The sequence below is a fragment of the Acromyrmex echinatior genome, chromosome 3 (genome assembly GCF_024713525.1).
Source record: "Acromyrmex echinatior isolate Ae372 chromosome 3, ASM2471352v2, whole genome shotgun sequence".
Classification (NCBI taxonomy): domain Eukaryota; kingdom Metazoa; phylum Arthropoda; class Insecta; order Hymenoptera; family Formicidae; genus Acromyrmex; species Acromyrmex echinatior.
This window is the reverse complement of record NC_141854.1, coordinates 12,093,238-12,114,945: the sequence shown is the minus strand read 5'-3', so window position 1 is coordinate 12,114,945 and position 21,708 is coordinate 12,093,238. Positions and strand designations below refer to the sequence as shown.

The following is a 21,708-nucleotide window of genomic DNA, read 5'->3' as shown; positions in this document are numbered from 1 at the left end:
ATGGATGAACCTTCGCAGGGATTACCATTCCGTTTTTTTTCTGTCTGTACTTTCGCTTTGTAAAGATATATATCGAATTGATCGTAAAGTCCAAACTGTAAGATCTGCCATGAAGGAGCAGATGCTTCTCAAATCTGTCGTCCTAAACTCTTGGATGTACGACATCCAGTGACGTGTGACAGACACATTTCTTTCGCTATCCCTCGCATTTCTTTGCGATCACGTTCTACTCGACGCGATATCAGTTACCATCAAGTCACAAAAATGAAAATATTATGAAATATTATAAAAAATATTATAATCACTAAACTGGGAATTTATTTTTCAATGAAAAATATATTGTTAAATAAAATAGAAATACAATGAATTTAAATGAGTTCAGTTTTCCATAAAATAAAAACACAGATTCGAAATTTATATCTTATTTTTTATTGATAAATGCAATTTTTAAATGTACATTTAGAGAACATATAGTTTATATATATATATATATATATATATATATATACACACATACTGTAAAATCTCGAAAATAAATAAATGCATTTATTGATAAAAGCGAGATATATGAATACAAATTATAATATATTGGTGTGTTACATGTTTTCTTTTGTATTTAAAATACCAAAAGATTAAATCTCCCTTGCACTGTTCATTCCAAGTCATCTTTAATCATAGTTATTTGTATCTTAAATCGGGCTATAAATCGTCACATGTAATCCGTAAATACCAAGCTTAATCTGATTTAAAACGAAATTGAAAAACCTACGATCTAAATGTGTCAACAGACTTCTTACAATTTTTATATAACATTTACGATTTATTTATTTTAAACTTTGTTTTCGTAATCTATCGGATACCCGTAACACCGAGAAATTAACTTAGCTTCTCGACAACGGAAGTTGCGAGTCAACACCGCTATTATGAGCACGTGTCTCTCGTTCTCGCGTCTTTTATAGAATGGTAGGAATTTCAAAAAAATACTTTGAAATCGTATATGTATTTATTAATAGTTTCTCATCACAATATTGTCATCTGTATGTTCATCAACTGCGAGGAATTGGATGCACCTGCCAATTTCTTTTTGCACGCCTCGCAAAATTTACGAAAATCCATGATAAACTGAATACTACTTTGCACAGCGATAAACGAAGAATAAAGAGAAAAATAACAGTAATACTTACTAAGAAACGTAATTCGAATAAGATTTAGTACACGCAATTAACTTTTATTTCCGATATAATCCCTAGAAGTAATATAAAGAGAAAATAAAATTCTGACTTTGTCGAATTATTTACTCTCATATAGATCAGAATCGGTACAAGATAGAGAAAATATGAAAATGTATTACAGTATTTAATATAAAAATGTATCGATGAGACACTAGTTCGTTTCTGAAAATATTACAATAATACAAATCTTATACATATATCAATGGGAATGCGCTATGCTCACATTTGTTCTTTTAAGGAATATAGATCTAGAAATACAGGTGCGAGGACAGTGAGACTTGCAAGGCGATATAACGATATTGGTAATGATGATGTGATCTCCGCCAAGTAGTGGTGGTGCCCGAGAGACGACCATGGAGATGGAAGGGGGCAGAGGGAATAGAGCGAAAGCCCGTCTCTCGTCGGAGCGCGGCATCAGTCGACGATACCGCGCGAAACCCTACGTTCCACAAATCCGTCGGCCTTACTTTACACAGTTTACTTACTTTAGTTCAGTTACTTCATCCCGATCGGAAGGCTACGTGATCTGATTGCGCATCGACTCTCGAAATTGTTTTCCGCGCTCAAATTTCGCAAAAACGAGTTGAATTTTGTGACCTTTTCCCGCAAATACTTCACTCTTTCTCCTCATCTTCATAACCACATTGGATTCACCCAATCGAGAAACTCGCGCGGGAGTTTCGCTCTCACTGTGAATTTACGCGAGCACACGAAGTCGTAAATCGGTCACGAGAGACAAGTCCATTAACTGACTTCGGTAATCATTTTATAGCGTATTCCTTGCTTACTTGAAATTGAACGCGGTTGAGCGTTATCCGGCGCATGCAATATTTGTTTATCATTCGAGCAGCTATTATGTCGGCACAGTTATCTCCGGATAGTCTTGCAATCGCGTGAAATTCTAAACCGATTATGATTTATGACTGAAAACAATAATTTTTATAACATTTCCATATCAGCTATGTTTAATTATTGTTTTACGTCACGCGTTTGTGTCCTATAGCTCTTTAAATATCTGCATTATATGACAAAAAATCGAGGGAAAATGTAAAATATTCAACGAGAGATATTTATTGCTTATTTCTTTAAAAATACTTGTAATATATGAATACACATGTGCAGATAAAAATTGAAATTAATTAAGAATCAAAGTGTACAGCATCTCCTTATTTGTCTTTTAATTTTTTAGTTCACATCTTTTTAATTTCACTAATTGACTCACAATAATTTATTCTATTAGTTAAACTACTAACAATTACCAATAGATAATTAAAAAAATGATGCGATCTCGCACATAACGAATCATATTAAACGACGTTGTTTTTGCCGAAAAGTTTAACTAGTTCGGTAAATGAGGCTTTTAGAGAACGGCAGCAAAATGTGTGCGCGGAGGCTATCGAGCGATGCATTTATAGACATAATAAATTACGGTGCTGCACAATGAGAGGAGCTCATGCTGAGAATTTATTAAAATCAAGCGGTTAGAGAGTTCAGCCTCATCTAAGCGCATTAACGGAAGTGAAACCGCCAATGGATAGATCCCACAATACAAAGGAGCAACGCGCGGTAATTTATAATAGCTGATTCGGCGAGCACGTCAAATTAATTCATCGTAATAACCCATGGGGAAAATATCTCACATCGGTCATATTTTACACAGCACCCAGACATATCGCGAACAAAAATCGCGATTAATCTTGACTTCTGAACTACCGAAATTGACAGTGGCATTGTCCGCAAGGCGATACGTTTCATTACTCTTCATTTTGTATCAATACTGAACTAATACGCGAAAAGAAAAGGAGGTTCTATTATTGAATGCAGTTTGAAACATTACATTAAACTCGACATAATTGATATTTAAAACGTTTCTATCATTATTCGAAGTTCTATTCCAAAGTAGTTCATGTCATAGTCTAAATATCCTATATTGTTAAGTATAAAAAAACAATAACAACTCAATTTTTTTAGTTAAATAACATTTTGTTCCATGTACATCAAAATAAAATAATCAATTTCTATGATTAATTTTAAAGTAAGCAACGTCGATATTAGTACTTAACAAATAAACCAAAGTAACTTGAGTCAAATTTAATACATTTTCTTGAGCTAAATTGTTTAAGTTTGTTAGTTAAATAAACAATAGAAGTAGTAGCAACCTAAAAATAACTCAAATTTGATATAATTTGACATTATGGATTTAACAATATATCATTAGCAAAAATTGGCTAACAGAATAATAATATAATTTAAGTAGCATGATTAATAATCAATTATGATCAATCAAGCACAAAATTGTTGAAATCAAGATAAAAGAAAATAAATATATAACAATAATTAATTTTTCTCTTAATATCACTCAAGTCAAAAGCAAAAAGTCTTCGTATTAAATATCTTAGAATTGTAAACATATAGTATATATTCATTTAAGCTTTCATTTTTTAAGAACTTTCTAGTAATTGTGAACCAGAGCCAATTGCTGTAAGACATTAAAGTAATAGAAAAAGACAATACAAAAAAGAATAAACTAGCTTCTCTCGATTCCCCAAAATACGCGAAACAATATTGAGTGTATAACAGGTGCGTCTCATACGTCTTCAAATCGACAAACGTTGGCGTGCAGTTATCGTGAGGAAGAAACTCATGAAAAGAACGTACACTGCTGTCAGAACAATCGGCAGCATGTTTCTGACAAAACGTGTGCGGTTGCACGCAAAATCGATGCGCACGGCAGGAATGTATACGAACATCACGTACACGAGCAGTATAATCGGCGACGATACGGGCACGTAGCAACGAAAGAAATCGTTACCACACCTGTGATGTCGATCTCCCGCGCGCGATCCTGGCCACTGCTGGACACGACAGGCAAACGAAACTGTGCGGTTTCCCTCAACAACTCGTCCCTGAAGAAGAAAAATCGTCCGGTGAAAACCACTAACGGTATAGACAAAAGCAACATCGCGACTCTTCAACCCGAAAGCAACCCACAGGTGCAAACAAAACGACTACTGTATCGACACTATTATCCTGAGGGAGGATGGGGTTGGATAGTCACTTTCGTCGGCACTCTTGTACACATTCTGGGACCGGGCTTGCAGTTTTCTATTCCGGCCACTATCGCATTGCCTGCTAAGGTCAAATTCTACCACCATCCATGGCACACAGCTGGTGAGTCGATCGAGATTCCCGACCGTTATGTTATTCATAATACATGGAGAGAAGTAATAAAATTTTATATGAATGTAATTGTATATCTCTCATTATACATCTCACTTTCGTTCACTATAGTTCAATTACAAAAAATTAAACATTGCTATGTTATTGAAATTCTATTTTCCATTCTTTAATTTTTAAAAAATTGTAATAGCAAATAATGTAAATATTTAATAATGTTAAGATGGAGAGCCTTCTTCACATATCTTCAATAATTCAAACACTAAGAATTATATCTAAGAATTTTCATTAAATTCTAATAAAACTAATATTATATAAATCTAATATTATTCTTCCTTCAATTATGTATCGTAAAAACGTCAAATTTATTAGGAAACGATTAAAGTTAATGCAAAATCTTTCCCCTAGCAAATTATCGCATGGACTTTCTATCAAGTACTTTAATGAGCAAAGTCGAGCAACACTATCTCAGCCTCAAATCCTTATATAACGGACGATATCAAAGTAAACTCGTTACTGGTATGCTAAAAGTTATAACAAGTATATACCGCAGCTAAAATTATACGAAATTAACCATAAAATAATCACTGTGGCTAAATACCATAAGTAACGATTGTCGCTTTTATTTAGAAATGATTAAATATATAAATAAAAAATTACTTGTATTTCAACCTAATGTTCGAAAATTTAGCATACATTCTTTATGTATTTTCTCTGCCAGTAAACGGAGCCTTTATTATATTTTATTATTACATTATTTATAATCTAATCAATTTTCTACGACATTGAGAATTTACGCGTGAACCACATGACACAGTCTGAAAATATGTAAATGAGTGACTATATAAAATAAAGCATTTTTTACCTCTATACATACACACACACGCGCGCGCGCGCATTATAGAGAGAGAGAGAGAGAGAGAGAGAGAGAGAGAGAGAGAGAAAGAGATTATTTTTAATAGAGAGTATAATTTTATTCTTATTTTGTAATCATTTTTGAAATAATAAATTTTAAGAAATTAATTGACATATGTATATTATCTTCTCTAATAAAACTTTTACTTACGCACACGTATATGTCATTTATATAAAGTGAATGTAAAATGAATATAAAACTGTTATTGATTAATTGGTTATGCTTTCAAAATTATCAAAATTTAGCTAAAATTAATAATAAAATTTAAAGAGTGTATTATTAATATAAAAAAGCATAAAATTTAATTAATATAGAAAATCTCGACACAACTTTTCGAAAGAAAAAGAGAAATATTATGAAAAATTTAATTTCTGTTAACAAAATTCAGAAATAAATTATCTTATTTTTCAGAAATGAATTATTTTTTATTATAGTATTATTTTATGAATCGATTATCATAAAGAGATAAAAGAAATTGAAATTTTTCTAAGACTACTACTTTCGTTCAGCTTTGATGTTGGCCTATCTCTTGGCAAGTTGAGCCCTGACATAAACGTCCTCCCATCCACCGCTAACTTATCCCTGCTTTCTCGTTTACTGCCTTATATTCCTTGTTCTCCAAAGCACGCGCCGCAGTATGCGAGAAGCTAGTTTCTCGCGCGATAAAAGTTGCCACGGAATCATCACACTTATGAAAGATATAATACATATTAGAGTTGCCTGAAGTTTACTACATATGTTATATGTCAAAACATGATATTCTCAATCGATCTATACATTTTTAGATATCAAAGGAGCATAACTCAATCCCTTAAGTTAAATAACATTTTGTCATTTTTAACGTCCACATATGTTGAAATACAGATCAATTCATTTCTATGATTAATTTCAAAGTAAACAACACCTATTTCAACGTATGCACTTACTATAGTAAATAATAAGCAAATTTAAGTTAAATTTAAGTTAAATAGATGTTTAACTCCACATACGACATTAAGTAGAAACAGTGGGAACCTATAGAAATCTATAATTAAAAATAACTCAAATTTGGTTTAATTTATTTGTTTATGAATTCAATAGTCCTGATGGATAAGCAAATGATGCTTTTAGTATCTTTATCTATTATACATATACTCATTTCACTTTTATTAAAGATAAAATAAATTAGAGAAAAAGCAGTTATGATACATTTTAGTATATTTCAGTTTAACAATTCCGTAAATTGACTGTATGTGTACCATTATGCGGAAATGGAAATGGCTAACTCTTTTGTCTGACGTACCATTATGGAAGTTTGAAATCTTCGATGTGCCTATTACAAAATTAAACAAAAAAAAACCTAAAATACTTATCTTTTTTGTATTGGAGCGAAAAACTTTTTTTTATTTAATAAAGTTTATTTCTTTTACTGTATTTTGTTTTATATTCATTTTAAAGTAAATTATTATAAACCAAAGTAGACCAAATATTAATTAGAGATTATATTAGGTCATTTAAAAAATATCCGCGGATACTTTTTAAATGACCCAAGTGAGAGATTGTGTTCGTTTTCACGTTTATTCTATTTTTGTTTTTTAATTAGCTATTAAATAGAATTCCTCAGAAAATTATCCGATAGCCAATTAATATATTCTTCGTCATATAATTAAAATCTTTATCATAAAAACGCAACAATGAAATACAAACCTAATATCTTTAGCATGAAAACGAATAAAATGCAGCCAGCAAGGCAACCAGAAAGCGAAAATACAAAAAATAGATTTTAGTGAAGTACGGTTGCTATTTCACTATCAACTGGTTTTTTAAATTCTTTTCTGACAGCGCGTATTTCTTTAAGCGTGTCACTGAGAATGCCTTCGCGTGCCACTAGTGGCACGTGCGCCGTGGATTAGCTATCTTCTGCATTAATGCATCGGCCTATTCTTTTTGGCTAAATTTCTTGCACAATTTATCTTTTCTCCTTTTCTTTCCACATTGGAGAATGCAAAAAATTCGACTAAAAAGAACAAGTCTCTAAATATAAAAAATTAAATATAAATAATAAATCTCTAAATATAAAAAATTGTTGTGATATAATAAATAAAAAATTTCAAAGAAAATTTTAAGCCCTTTTAAAGCCCTTTTTAAAGAATTTTATCTATTAAAAATTTAAATGGACAGGAAGAGATGCCCGATTTGATAGAGAATGCCTCATATGTATACCTATATTATTTATTATTTTCATTAAAATTAAAAAATTATATATTTACTGACATATCGACGTTGAGAGGATAACATAGTGCTCTGTTATACGGAAAGGCTACCAACAAACTGTAAGAAAGCTCGCAAGAAATCGTCGAACAAAATCTCACGCGAAAAAAGTTAATAAAAATTCAATGTAAAGTATTTATATTGAAATTTTTCTTATTTCTTATTTTTAATGATTCATCTTGCGTAGCTTTTATTATTGTATTATGATAGTTTATAATTATTCTTTTTAATATATATCTATTTTTACTACTCTGTATCTATATTTACTACTTAAATAAAATCACACAAAAAAACTAAATTATATATGATAGGTAATAACCGCTGATTTTTATGAAAAAAAATAAGTAGTAAGATTACTCACACAAGTTGCGTTACTTTAAATTCACGGCCGCACTCCGTACACAATTTGTCTGACTGCAATCAATATTGGCTGACTGTAACTTGTTGCATCTGCAAATGTATTTAACATAAAATTACATTATAAAGATTTAGCATTTTTTTATTATTGTATATAAAAAAATTATGAAAATATTTATAAAATTAATTTTAAACTATTGTATTTCAAATTATTATTATTATATATTTATACTTTTATATCATTATATACTTTAACAATTGAAATAAAAAATATTAAAAGATAAAAATTAACTTAATTTTACTAAATTTTATTAATTATTTGATTAAACAATGTAATAATATTCCAAAAATCTCGATTTTTGGAAAGAATCTTTCAATAAATCAGATCTTAAACTCTAATCTCTAATTTTATGATACTGTAAATCTAATCTTGTCTTTCGGATATATTTATTCTAATCAAAAAATATATAGAGTAAATATATAGAGTAATATAGTGTTTAAAAAATACTACAAAAATTTTTATCGATTTTATTAATTCGTATAAAAATCTTTTAAAAAAATTTAAATAGCGTTTTCATATAATTATTATAATTCTGTTAATTTGTTCGAATTTATTACACTATCATATTAATTAGGTCAATATGATTAAAAAAACTCTTTAAAAAAACTCTTTAAAAAATTAAAAATAGAAACTTTTCACAGAAAAAATATTTTACATTAATAATGTACAAACTGATATGTAATAAACAAAGTTTATTATATATCAGAGAAAAAGTTTTTAAGTATGATATTAGTAAAAGAAAATTACATTTTAGATCAAACGAACTTGAATAGACAGCAGGATTAAGTATTTTAAAAGTATAATAATTTTATTAGATATTAGAATATTATTAAATAATAAATATTAAAATATATTTAGTAATAAAAATACGTATTAATTAATATACTGAAGCAAATTTATACCATTTAGTAGAGTGTAGAGACTCCAAAAATAAAGAGCAGAAATGTGCCGTTCAATTATCTTGATGTTCCTCGCGACAATCGTGCCGCAAGTCGTTCGGACACAAAAAGCAATGAAATTACTTCATGTAAGAATCTTATACGTTCTTCGTTTTTTAATAATAATCTGAGAAGTTTTTCGAAAGTTTTTAGGTTACCAAGAAGAAAAAATAATTTCTTAAATATTCCTGATCAATAATTTTTTTAAATTTCAGGAAATTTTTATTTTTGTCGATATTTAACGTATTAAAGAGTTTTAAAATAAAAAATAAGAATTCGTAGATATACCTACTTTACATTTTTGTTGAATTATAGTTCTACAATAATACTGATTGACGTCTGCCTAGCTACCCCCTCTCTCTCACTTAATCAAATATTAATGAATAAATTATATAATAATGCACTATTTATGCGCTTTCAAAACCCGCAAAAATAATAATACACTACTTATGCGCTCTCAAAATGTGCAAAAAAATTTTTTTGCGCTCATTTCATTTAATATGAATTTTAAAAAAATTTTTGCAGCGCAAAAATCGAAATTGCTTGGAAATGATAGCGCATAAATCAAAGATATATTAAATATATAGTTAGATAGCGACGAATATGACTATTTGCTCCAAGAGGGAAGTGCCTTAATGTACGCAGAAATTGGAACTGTATGAACAAAAACGCATAAATAGCACATAAATTCTCTGTATTTGATTTTCCAAATCGGTTGTTATCATGTGGAAGGCTGACTGACAGCCTACTCAACCCCCTACAAAAATTTTTTTTTAGCTAAACGAAATAAGTGCAAATTTTTTTTTGCGAATTTTGAGAACGCATAAATAGCGCATTATTATATAATTTATTTATTAAAATTTAGTTAAAGGAGGGGGAGGCCAGTTAGGCAGACATAGATGACCGTTTAATGAAGACGCATAAAACTTTTAGATACTTATTTATAAAGATGTAAATCAATTGGTAGCCAAAGTAAAATTGATTTTGTTTAAACATATATATTCTTCAAGATAGAAAATTTCATTAAATTAATTTAGTTTTAGTTAAATAATGTTCAATTAATTCAGTTAATTATGTAAAACTTTATGAAATAAACATGGATCTTATAACGTTTTTGTAGCGATTATTTTGTTGTAGCCTCAAAAGTAATCACTTATATGTATTAGCGTGCAAATATATCATATTTCCTATGTATGTTTCATAATTCAAAAGCTGTAATTAAAATGTAAATTCCATAACTTTATAACTTTTTCCACATTAATAACGCAAGAAATACGCAATATCGTTTCCAAAACATAAAAACAAGAAACATGCAACGTAGCAAGAAACAGATATCTAACACGTAACTTTGCAAGTGTCAACAATGACTCGCGATGAGTAAGTATAAAATAATTTGGGGAGGAAAGAGGTAAATAACAAAGACACATATCAAAAAATAGCATGAAATAACAATTTATAGACGCATCAGTCATATTAAAATTTGCATTTCCCTAATGTAACTATACTTTTAAGAAAACCATTGCTGATCTTTCTTTTTGTACAGTATGCAATGAAAAAGATGACATTAATTTAATATTACATAAAAAATACAAATCTATCAATTTTATTAATACTGTTATTACATTTTTCAACAATACATATATATATATATATATATATATATATATATTAGGTGTTGGAATTAATTCGTAGCGTTTTTTTAATGAAAGAATGTTATTTATTTCACATGAGCATTAAAAAATACATTAATGAAAGTACTTCCCATCACTTCCCATCTCTTGTAAAACGCTACGAATTAATTCCAACACCTAATATATATATATAATGACTTATTTTATAATTGTAAATATATATGTATTATATATATTAATAAATTTTGTGTGACTTTTTTTAAACAATTATATTATATTATTATATAGTAGATTGATAGACATTATTTTGATTGTCTATATTCAAGAAATTCACAAATTCAGTTCACATAAAATACAAACTCATATATGCGCAAACGCATAGATTAAATGATAATAAGAGTCTTAGGAAGAGATTATATTACTAATGGTGAAAGTCTATACTATCTATACCACAACTTGGATGCTTCAATTCGTAAGTGTCATCTCTTAAATTGCGTCTTGTCAGCCATCCTGATCATGTAATAGCTGTTCAACGTTTGCTTTGTCTGAAGAACACTCTGCTAACTGCTCGTGTCTTCTATAAGGAGCCATACCAAATCGATATGTAATAACGAGTTGAAATATGACACGCCGAAAAAGCGTTGATGACGTCCTAAATGGCAGACGAATAATACAAGCATGACATGAACATTTGGTTAAAGCAGACCAAAGTCTTTAACAGCATAACCCTTAACCCCTAATAAAATGCAAATCACTCTCATAACGAATAAATGTATCTTAAGTAGATCATGTTTTACAATGAATCTCATGATTGTCATGCCTCTCTGCAGAAAGATATAAGATATAATAAACATAATAATATAATAATATTCTTATAAGCATAAAAGATTATTTGAACTTGTTTTAAATACATTTTAATGTAGATGTAATTTTGTAAATTTTATTAAGAATGTATGAAATTTATTTCATAGATCTGTTACGCATCTATATGTATGTTATAAATTAAAAAATAAAGATTGTACTCAAATTATGTATAATATTTTTATGACTAAATGAAATAACGAATGGATAACGATGAAAAATCTCAATAAAGCCTTTTTTGCAGATAAAATGAAGCTTCCATAATCTACCTTCTGTGAATATTTCGATCTTGGCCTGATAAAATTTTCACTTAATCCATAGATATAAAACTACAATGGCAACTCCGCGCTTCCTCAATTCATATTCCGGACAACGAGAGAATAATGTCTATAAAAAAAGGAAGAAATGAAGCGGGATTTACGGGAAGGGATCGTCAAAAGAGCAAGATTCGTGAAGGGATTATCCGCGAAAAGATAAAAAGTTAAAATTATCACGGCAATTTAGATTTTTGTTTCATATAATAAAATGGCTGCCTAAAACGTTGTTGAAAGAAGGTCTGATTACATAATTAAAGATGAACCGAAGAAAGAACCAGAAAGAATTAAAATTAATTATAAAGAAATTATAAATTTCCGCAAGTTTGCCCTTGCTCGTTGAAGGAAGCTTCCGACATCATTTTAATTTGAACCTATTGGAGAAAGAAGTAAATTATGCACACAGATGTATAATACATTGTACACAGCTTTGCCTTTCGTATGTTCAGCTTATATGGGACGATATAATTTAACCGGCTAATTATTTATCCGCGCACAATGGTCACGAATCGCTCCAACGTCGACCCGCAGCAAAGAAAGACAAAGTGATTCCTTTGCGCGATTTGTTCCGCGTAGTAAATTACGGAGTGGCGAAAGTATTTGCTCATTCATCATTTAGCTATCAAACGAAGAATTTCAAGTTGAAATTAAAGTTTCATGAACTCGAAATTTTATCCCAAGTTTTTTTCAAATACGCGAAGATATATCGACGAACATTGTCTTCATTAAATTTAAAATTATAATTTAAAATTATATAATATCAAATTTGAATTTTAAATTATTTTTATAGGTCATCATTGTTCCTTTAATTTAACTAAAAAATGTATTAAATTTAACTCAGATTTAGTTTATTATTTACTAAGTGCATACGTCAATATGGACATTGTTTACTTGAAAATCCATAATTAAATCTATATTAAATTATTATCAAGCAAATATGTGTATTTAAACATTAATACACTACTGTTAGATGTCCAAAAGAGTAATGATCCAATTCCTTGAGTTAATTTTGTTATTTCTAACTTCTATGCGTGTCAAAATAAATATTAATCCATTTCTGGTTAGTTTCAAAGTAAACAATGTCCATATTAATGTATGTACCTATTGTTAATAAATAATAAACTAAATTTGAGTTAAATTTAATACAATGTCTTGGATTAAATTGTTTAATCCAAGTCAGTTAAATTAACAACATATTGAATAGGAGCAGTGGCGACCTATAAAAATATTAAAATTACGTATCTATTCAAACAAGAAAACAATAATGCATGAAAAATCTCATTTCATTTTTTTTTATTAACACATATTTGGAAAAATTTAATAAAAAAGATAAAATTGCATTCATGATCTTCATACTATAATACAATTGATATCATAAAAAATCTATCAATAAAATCTTATTGTATAAGCAACTATACATTCAAGAGTTGAATTTATAGTTGCTTGTTCTCAAAGAAAAGGAGGAAAGACATTTCGTAAGTGAATTGCATTCGCGATATTAATCAATATCATAGAAATACGCACAGATATATACAGAATTTTACGATTTATTACAATCCAAGACAAATATTTAAGATCATTTCAACAAGTCCAGTGCATAATAGTTACATTAATCAATATAAGAAGCAAACAAGAGAGAGAGAGAGAGAGAGAGAGAGAGAGAGAGAGAGAGAGAACATCTACGTTCTTAATCAACGATGGTGGAATCAATCAACGTAAAAAGCAAATCGAAAACAATAAGAGAAAGACAAAAAACATACCAATTCGTCATTGTGAGAAAAGTTGCAAAGAGGAGACTATTTGCGTTTGTAAGAACTAGAAACAACCATTGGCAGGACGTATCTATGGTTGCTGATCTACGCGTAGTATCATGCGGTGGGGAGAAAGTGAAATAGTATGGAACAGATCCGATATGGAACACACAAGAGCAGAAATGGAGAAAGAAGGAACGATAACTGCGGACAGCGACGGCTCCAATCCTGAAGCGGAGAGACGCGCCGCCACAGCCACAACAGCCGCAGCCGCAGAAGAGACGGCACCGAGTTGTTGAACGCTCAGTTCGCGCGTTGAGCGTGTCGCGTCCGGTCGTCGTGTTTATACAATATCTCACCACCATATTCCAAGAGAGGACTCACTCGGTTCTACTTAATCGTTACGAGGACGCATTCTGAGATATTTTCCTTTGAGATTGGCTACGAGATTACTTACGAAAGTTTTGCAATCGACACAATCGGGGTTCGTTATAGCAATTTTAACGCATCCCTCGTCTCAAAATTTATTTTAATCTCAGAAATTATCCTCCAAAGTTCTATGGAATTTCTCAATAATAACTGCGAAGCGTGAGAACTGAAATGTAATGAAATGTAATGTATTTTACAAACTATGTATTTGTGAAAACTTAATTATCATTTTCAGTTGCTAAAACTCACAATCTATACATATAGCATTAGTTTTAAATTTTCTTGTTAACAAAAAAAAATTATTTTAAAACTCAATCAATTCTTGTATTCAGCTTTGTATATTATTGACTTTGACATTAAAAAAAAATTAACGGATTCCAAATCACATATGGAAAAATAATTATTTTTAAAAAGTGAATATATAAATATTTTTTTCATATATATAAGTTGATAAATTTACTTTTATTTATCAAACTAAATTATGTTTGTGCCAAATAACAATAATATTATAAAATAAAGAATTCGAATTATTCATGTATATGTTAAGAACGATGTATCAAGAAGTTTATCGCAGTTCAATTTATTATTTTGACCGCAAAATTCCAACATCGGGACAAACATTTTTTGAGTCTCCGATCTCTGACGATGAAAAAGATGAAAGAAATGGAAGAAGAGAAGCGCGAACGACGACGAGGACGGCGAAGAAAATGATGAAGATAACGAAGACAAGAAGCTATGTGACACCATGAAGTCAGAGAAAGGGAAATCCAGATAATGGCAGCCTCTCGCGTAGATTCTGAAGTTGGAGAGTACCAACTAACATCTGCGACAGCTGCGATATTATCGAGATCATCGAGCGAAGCTCGCGTAGTCAAATCTTGGACTGACTACAATCATCGCGCCAAATATGTCAAAGAGTCTCTCAGTCAATCAAAATTTTACGATCATTCAGCAAAACAATCCAATAATGGCGTTACTGGAAATTATTACATACAAGATAATGAAGAACAATCAGATCAAGAAGAAAAATCTATTTCCGAAAATAAAATTTATGTTGCCAACAGATTGGACGTTAACGAAGATACAAATCGCGATAAAATGAATAACGATATTAGTACTATCAATCATAAGTTAGTTACATGCAAGAAAAATAACGATTCGAGAGGTAAACTTGAAGTTAAATGCACGAATTCGCTAAATAATGAAATCAAAAGAACTCAACAAATATTCAATAAAGATAATCAAACTATCTCCGATAATGAATATAACAAAAGACAAATGTGCACAGTTCGTGAAATAAAAATGGTAACTGCATCGACGAACAACTGCATAAACAATTCATCCGAATCAATATACTACTCCAAAGATGTCGATAAAACGATTGGATCGAACAAATGCAAGCACACCAGAGATATCGAAAGCCGTAAAAACGACGGTGACGAAGACGGGATGGAAATCAGTTCGCCGCAGAGTCGCATGTATCCTCATGGGGATAATGTCATTGTATCCGCCGCCACGTCGAGCACAAGCGCATTTCAAGAACATCCTCGAGGTGAAGCATCTCGTAAGGTCGTTCACTCCTCCGCCAAAGACAGTAGCACCTCCGGAAAACCGCAACGATCCGCATCCGTGAAGAATGCTATTGACGATCGAGGAGAGTCGAGGGATCGAGAAACGGATATCGACATCCTCTGCGCCGAAGATAAAAAAAGTAGCAACGCAAGAAAATGCGAAAACTGCGGAAAATCACACTTCTCTTATGGTCGGTACTCTCGTTTGTGGAAATATTCGGAATATTTGAATCGCGAAAAGGCGAATCAAGACGGGGCCAAGATCGCTATTAATCAGTCCGATTCGACGAAACTGACGTCGCCGATCGCCACCGTAGCACTTCGTCGCAGTCGATCGTTACCGCGGTTGTCGATCCACGACAGTGGAGTTGCTTGCAGCGATCATGCACCAGCGGCACCAGAACAGACGCACGCGGCACCTCGCCAGTTGATTACGGATCTCAGACAATTGCTCACACTGAAGCAACATTACTACCCGGAGGGTGGCTGGGGCTGGGTAATTCTTCTTGTGGGTTTACTGGTACAAATTTTGTCACACGGCGCGCATGGTGCTGTCGGCATCTTTCTTCAGCAGGTGGAGGTCAGATTCGGCCCCCACGTGCATCTACAAGCAGGTTAGTGAAACGAGCAAATTCGAGATTAGTCGCCACTGATAAATTACTGATAATTAGCCAAATTTTACAATTCATCCTTTCCAGAAAATTTCAAATTTTGTATCTTTTTTACTTGCTGCTTTCATCTTTTTGCTAAAATAAATTTTGCAAATTTGTTTGCAAATACCGATAAGCTTTTTGATTACTTTATTGTTTTTATGAAGTCATTTTTGGAAACTAAAAAAAACTTAAACTTCACATCAATCTAAAATATCTAATTATATATACTAATATCTAATTATATACTTGTAGATACAAGGCAGATAAATATAAATTTATAACAAGCAAACAGAGTTAATACAGTAAACAATTTTATTTTTGTTAGCTACTATATTAATTGGCGATTAAAAAAATCAAATTTGATTCACCGCATGTTTGCATATCGAACCAATTGTACTCTTAAATGAAAAAAAATTGAGTTAAATTTTCCTTAATTTACACACAGAAAAATACGCAAGTAATAATTCTCACTTATTCTAACTCATTTCAAGTATTTCAAAAGTTCATATATTCGCAAATCTACTATAAGTTCATCAGAAACATTAAATTTATTCAAAATATATTCTGAATCCTAATATATATAAACTCAAAGAAATACTTCAACCAATTTTATAATATTTTTCGAAAAAAAATTAATTCTTGTTTTGAGTACATAATAATGAGTTTTTTAAAAATTTTGTAATAAGTATATTTTAAGATTATTATCAAGAAAATATTCTTTGTTAAAGATAATTATTATAATACTTAAAAAAAAGAAAATAAATTGAGTAATCACTTATTTTAGTAGTAGATTGATATTCTTCTGTGTGTAAAAGTAAACTTCAGTAAGACAAAAGTTAGAAATAACATAAGATCGAAGAAAAAGATACAGTCATTCATTAACGTAATTTTCGAAAAGTAAGATATATCGGCGGAATTTTAGAATAAAGTAATGACAATGACTTTAATTTAGAAAGGAGAAAGGAAAAGAGAGAACGTAATTACTGAGAATGATCGCGAAATGGAAACGTATTATATTATCTGGTATTATGGCTGTCTCGAGCGGCGGCAAAATCGAGGTACATTTTTAACATTGCTGCTTTTAACATCGGGTACTTTGCGATATTATCCTTATAGGAACCACACGCATGCACATTACCTCGTTGGCAATCAACTAGAAGCGAAAAATCACGATTTGTTCCTGCAGCTACGTTTAATAAGCGACGTTTTTATCGCGCTTCACACTACTTATTTGAAAAATGTGACACAGAAAAGTCATCGCGGCACGTAAAATGTAATGTCGGATCATATGGATCATTTACCTATTATAAAATATTATATCACAAAATATCTCAAAAAATGTTAAAACTGTACAAAACAATGTTAGAAAATAAACTATTATTGATATTAAAACCAGTATTAACCTGTAGAAGACCGGAGGTCTTCCCTTTAAGGATTCGACAATAGTTTTGCCCTTAAAATAAAAAAGTCTATCAAAAACATGCCTCAGAAGGTTAATAGAAACTATAGTATAATGTTTATTTATATTAATAATTCAAGAGGATAACTTGATAATATATATCTTTTTAAAATTTGCCTCTAAATTTCTTCCGTTTCTGACATTTGCAAAAATATGTCATGGATTTAGTGTATATAAAAAATTTAAATTTTTTTATTTAAAACTACAAAAACAAACTGAATTGTATACATAAATAATACAATTCAACGCAGATGCACACGTTTGCAAATATAATCGTCTCAATCAATCAATAGTGAATTTTAAAATATATTTCAATTTTCGCAAAAAACACAGCAAAAATAATGAGATCATCTAACGGAATTTGTAACAATGAAAGGGCCAAATATAATGATCTTTCGTTATAAGACATTTTGCGCATAGGAATGACGACACATGGCGTCTTTACATTGGCCCAGATATCCTGCGAGACGGAAGCTATCACATCACGATATAAGGGGCGAAATTGCGGTATTGCAAACGACGATGGTTGCAAAAACTGGTATACTAACGTGCCGCTTTATGGTCACACCAACGGAATTCTCTGTTGCGAGATAACACGAGTGAATTTGACGAATGCATAATCGTTAGTTACATGAATATGGAGATTCATGCAAAATGTGTCAAGCAATTAAAAGAACATGCAGAGAATATTCTGACAAATTACCCGAAAATCTTGAAACAAAAAATACATATTTATCCCTAATTTTGCTAAGTTGTAAATATATTTTACAAGAGTTTAAAAGAATAAGTTTTCATTTCTATATCCGTAAATAGGAAAAAATAGCCTTTGAAATAAATTCGAAACATATGAGATTCATCAAATTCAAATAGAAATAGTTTGCGATTTTTCTAATCGGAATGAATTAAGCTACTAGAAAACTGACGTCATCAAAGCGGATTTATCAGAACGTTGATCCTGTTCTCGTTTGAGACAAGCCGCGAGAAAGCGCTCTTTGCACACGTACACGTACGTGAATGTGCAGACCTTGACGTGCACATTGGTTCTCTCTTTAGATAGCACAGTCATTTCTATTTAATTATTCATCTAATTGCTTCCCTTGTCATGAGATTCATTGCAAAGAACATAAGCAGAGTCATAAAATTAAATGCAAGATTTTTATGCGTAGAAAAATATATAGATTATAAAAATATGTGTTGACTAGTGTTGAAATGTGTATTGATCGGAAAAAAGATTAATGTGAGTTATTAACTGATACGATTCGTATCAGTTATCAAATGTTTTGTAATAATATAACAAATATTATTTTCATCAAATGCATCAATAGTACAATGAATTTTAAAGAAATGTATTATTGTCAGTTATAGATAATGAAGAAATAATGAATACTTTATATTCGTTTTATTCTGACCTTAAAAAAGAATGTCAGACATCAGGTGATGAATTGATGCATATGATAAGATCCACGAATTTCAGATGAGAGCAAAAAATCTGAAAATGCGTGAAGAGAGCGACAGATCAATTTTTTGTTGACGTACTTAAATACCTGCTTCGAACACATCTCTTAAAGACATTGGCCTAGGGCAATAAAGTTCCATCATCGTCAAAAACCTGTCGCCTGTCTTTTATACGATCCATTTGCATGTTACTTCATTTGTAATTACTGCTCATTCGTTACTGCTGTTACGCAAATATTTTATATTTTCTGCTAAAATTCAATTCACATTTTCTTAATTTCTTATGAAAGTTAATCTCTAACAATGTAATTTATAATAAAATAAATAATTTATAGCTAATAATTTAACGCTTAATTAGCAATCTTTAAAACATATTTTCGGATTTCCTTGAGATTCACGCATTAAATATTTCCAATTTATTTCGTAATTACTATAATCTCGTAGAAATTATATTTAAAAAAAAAAATTAAATTAAAAATTTCTTAGTAGTTTCAAAACAGAGATACTTTTTATTAATAATGCAAATCACATTAAATTAATCCACATAAATTTAAAGCTGGTATAAACAATTATTGCAAATATTTCAACAAATTTTCAATATAAATTATTAAAGAAAATATTTCAAAATTTGAATTTTTTATCAGCAAAATAAAAATTTAAAGTATTGAAAATTTCCATCGACAACCAAAGTATACCATTGAAAACTACTTGTTGAACTACTTGCATTTCAATGAGATTCAATATTACAGCTTGATGCGCGGCAAATTCAGATTTAATTTGTAATGAAGCATTTGTTATAAACACCATCATATATCCTTTTTTGAATGGTTATGCTTATGATTTTACCAACTATAGAACAAATTTATACTTATAGGAAATTGTATTCCAAACTTTTGCAAAATTCATTGTATATTGCGCACAAATATTTGACAAGCGCATTTTCTTTTAATTTTTCCTAAAATTTTTTATAAATTTTCTAAATTTATATCGTGCAGAGCGAAAATAAAGATTCATCATATTTACCGCTATTCCCTTATTGCTTAAAAGAATAAAGCAGTGTCGTTCTCTGTAATTTTTTATATATGTCGATAAAAATATGAAAATACCAATACATAAAAAATACAATAAAATTATAATTATTTTTAAATATATAAGAATAAAAGATACAAAAGCAAAAATGAAAAGTAAGAAATAAAATAGTGCATAAATAGATACAAACATGAAATATATACATATATCTAATATGTAAAATTGTTTCGAAAATCTTACGAAAGCTTCTAAACAAAATGCAAATATTATATAAATTTGAAGCGTTTTTTTTTTAATATCTCATTTAATATACATTTTAAATAATTAGAACATTTAAGAAATTTTAAATATTAAGATGGATAATTAATTATTTTAATATTTAAAATAAAAAATTAGTTTCGTACATAAATGCTTATTCAATTTTAAAATATTTAAATAGTCTACCGCAGTAGATAGTATTTAAATCCATATCCTGAAAGACGCGTGATAAAAATTCTCGAACTTGAAAAGTTTTTTTCAACTCCCCGTGGTGGATGCTTTCAACGCGCTAAGTCGACATGAAGTCCATCAAGATAAAGTCTAGAATGCCTATTGTTGGACAGATACGTTTCTTTTTTTAAAAAAAAAGGAAAAAAGAGAAAGATTCTCTCTATTTCAGTTTCACTTAAGGATTACATTATTATCAAAAATTTCTTTCATTAGATTTCAATTAGTATCTATTACATCTATAATATTGCAGGATTTAATAGACAGAAGAATATATTCACATATTGAAAAATTTATTAACTTTTGTCATCAGAAATATTTCTTATGATTTAAAGAGAACTTTTCAAAACAAATTATTTTTTGTGTAAAAGTTAATGAAATAAGTAATATGTATCAACAAAATATATTAATTAAATAAAAATGTTTGATAAACACATTATCTGTGATATACATATAACATTTGATATTATATAACATTCAATACACATAAATATTGTGAGATTAAATTCAATATTTGGAAAATCAATAATTATGATCTATTTATTGATATCTCTAATCTTTTCTCAGAGATTCTAAATATTAAGTATTAAATTAATAATTCATCTGAAAATGGAATATATACTGTGCTTTTTCGAGTTGTAAGCACCCTTGACAAGGAGACATGCTGATGACATTGACATGTCATCCCCCTCCCTTTTCAGAAAAAAATTTTTATCGCAATAATCATAAGTTTACTGCAGTATATATGTAATATTTTTTATATTTAAGTATTGTACCTTTCTTACATAATATACAACGTGTTCTCAAATTAAATGTTAAAACTTTAGAAGCGTGTAAGAGATTGATAAACTGAGGAAAAAAGTCCTTTAGAAATTTGTTCGTTTGCTTCGATTGCTGCTTTCTTAATTTATTAATCCCTTACACTCTTCCAAAATTTTGACATGTAATTTGAAGATATCCTGTATAGTCCAATTTAATATCTTTAAAACTTTTCAAATAATAGAAAATTATATAATTAAAGAATATTTTAAAAAAGATTTTATATTATATAATAAGATATATTTATATTATAAATTATATTTATATCATATAATTTTATATTATATTAGGTGTTGGAATTAATTCGTAGCGTTTTACA

General features: G+C 29.7%; 1 protein-coding gene and 1 long non-coding RNA gene across 8 annotated transcripts in view; one reads left to right on the top strand and one right to left on the bottom strand.

Annotated features, from left to right (window-relative positions):
• The window catches only part of LOC147910252 (uncharacterized), a 322,413-nt gene that overhangs the window by 198,553 nt on the left and 102,152 nt on the right, over window positions 1-21,708 (bottom strand). For all 6 annotated transcript variants that reach the window (XR_015544623.1, XR_015544622.1, XR_015544621.1 and 3 more), the window contains one exon: window positions 7,937-8,025. This is a non-coding gene — a long non-coding RNA (uncharacterized LOC147910252). The remainder of the gene's footprint in view (window positions 1-7,936; window positions 8,026-21,708) is intronic.
• Window positions 1-21,708, top strand: part of LOC105150071 (uncharacterized) — a 74,829-nt gene that overhangs the window by 17,634 nt on the left and 35,487 nt on the right. The window contains exon 1 of one of the 2 annotated variants that reach the window (XM_011062892.2): window positions 13,757-16,102. The exons of the other annotated variant lie outside the window; for it this stretch is intronic. Coding sequence (XP_011061194.1) covers window positions 14,692-16,102 — 1,411 coding nt within the window. The 5' untranslated portion in view covers window positions 13,757-14,691. Of the gene's footprint in view, window positions 1-13,756; window positions 16,103-21,708 lie in introns of those variants that run through there. 2 annotated transcript variants of the gene reach the window in all.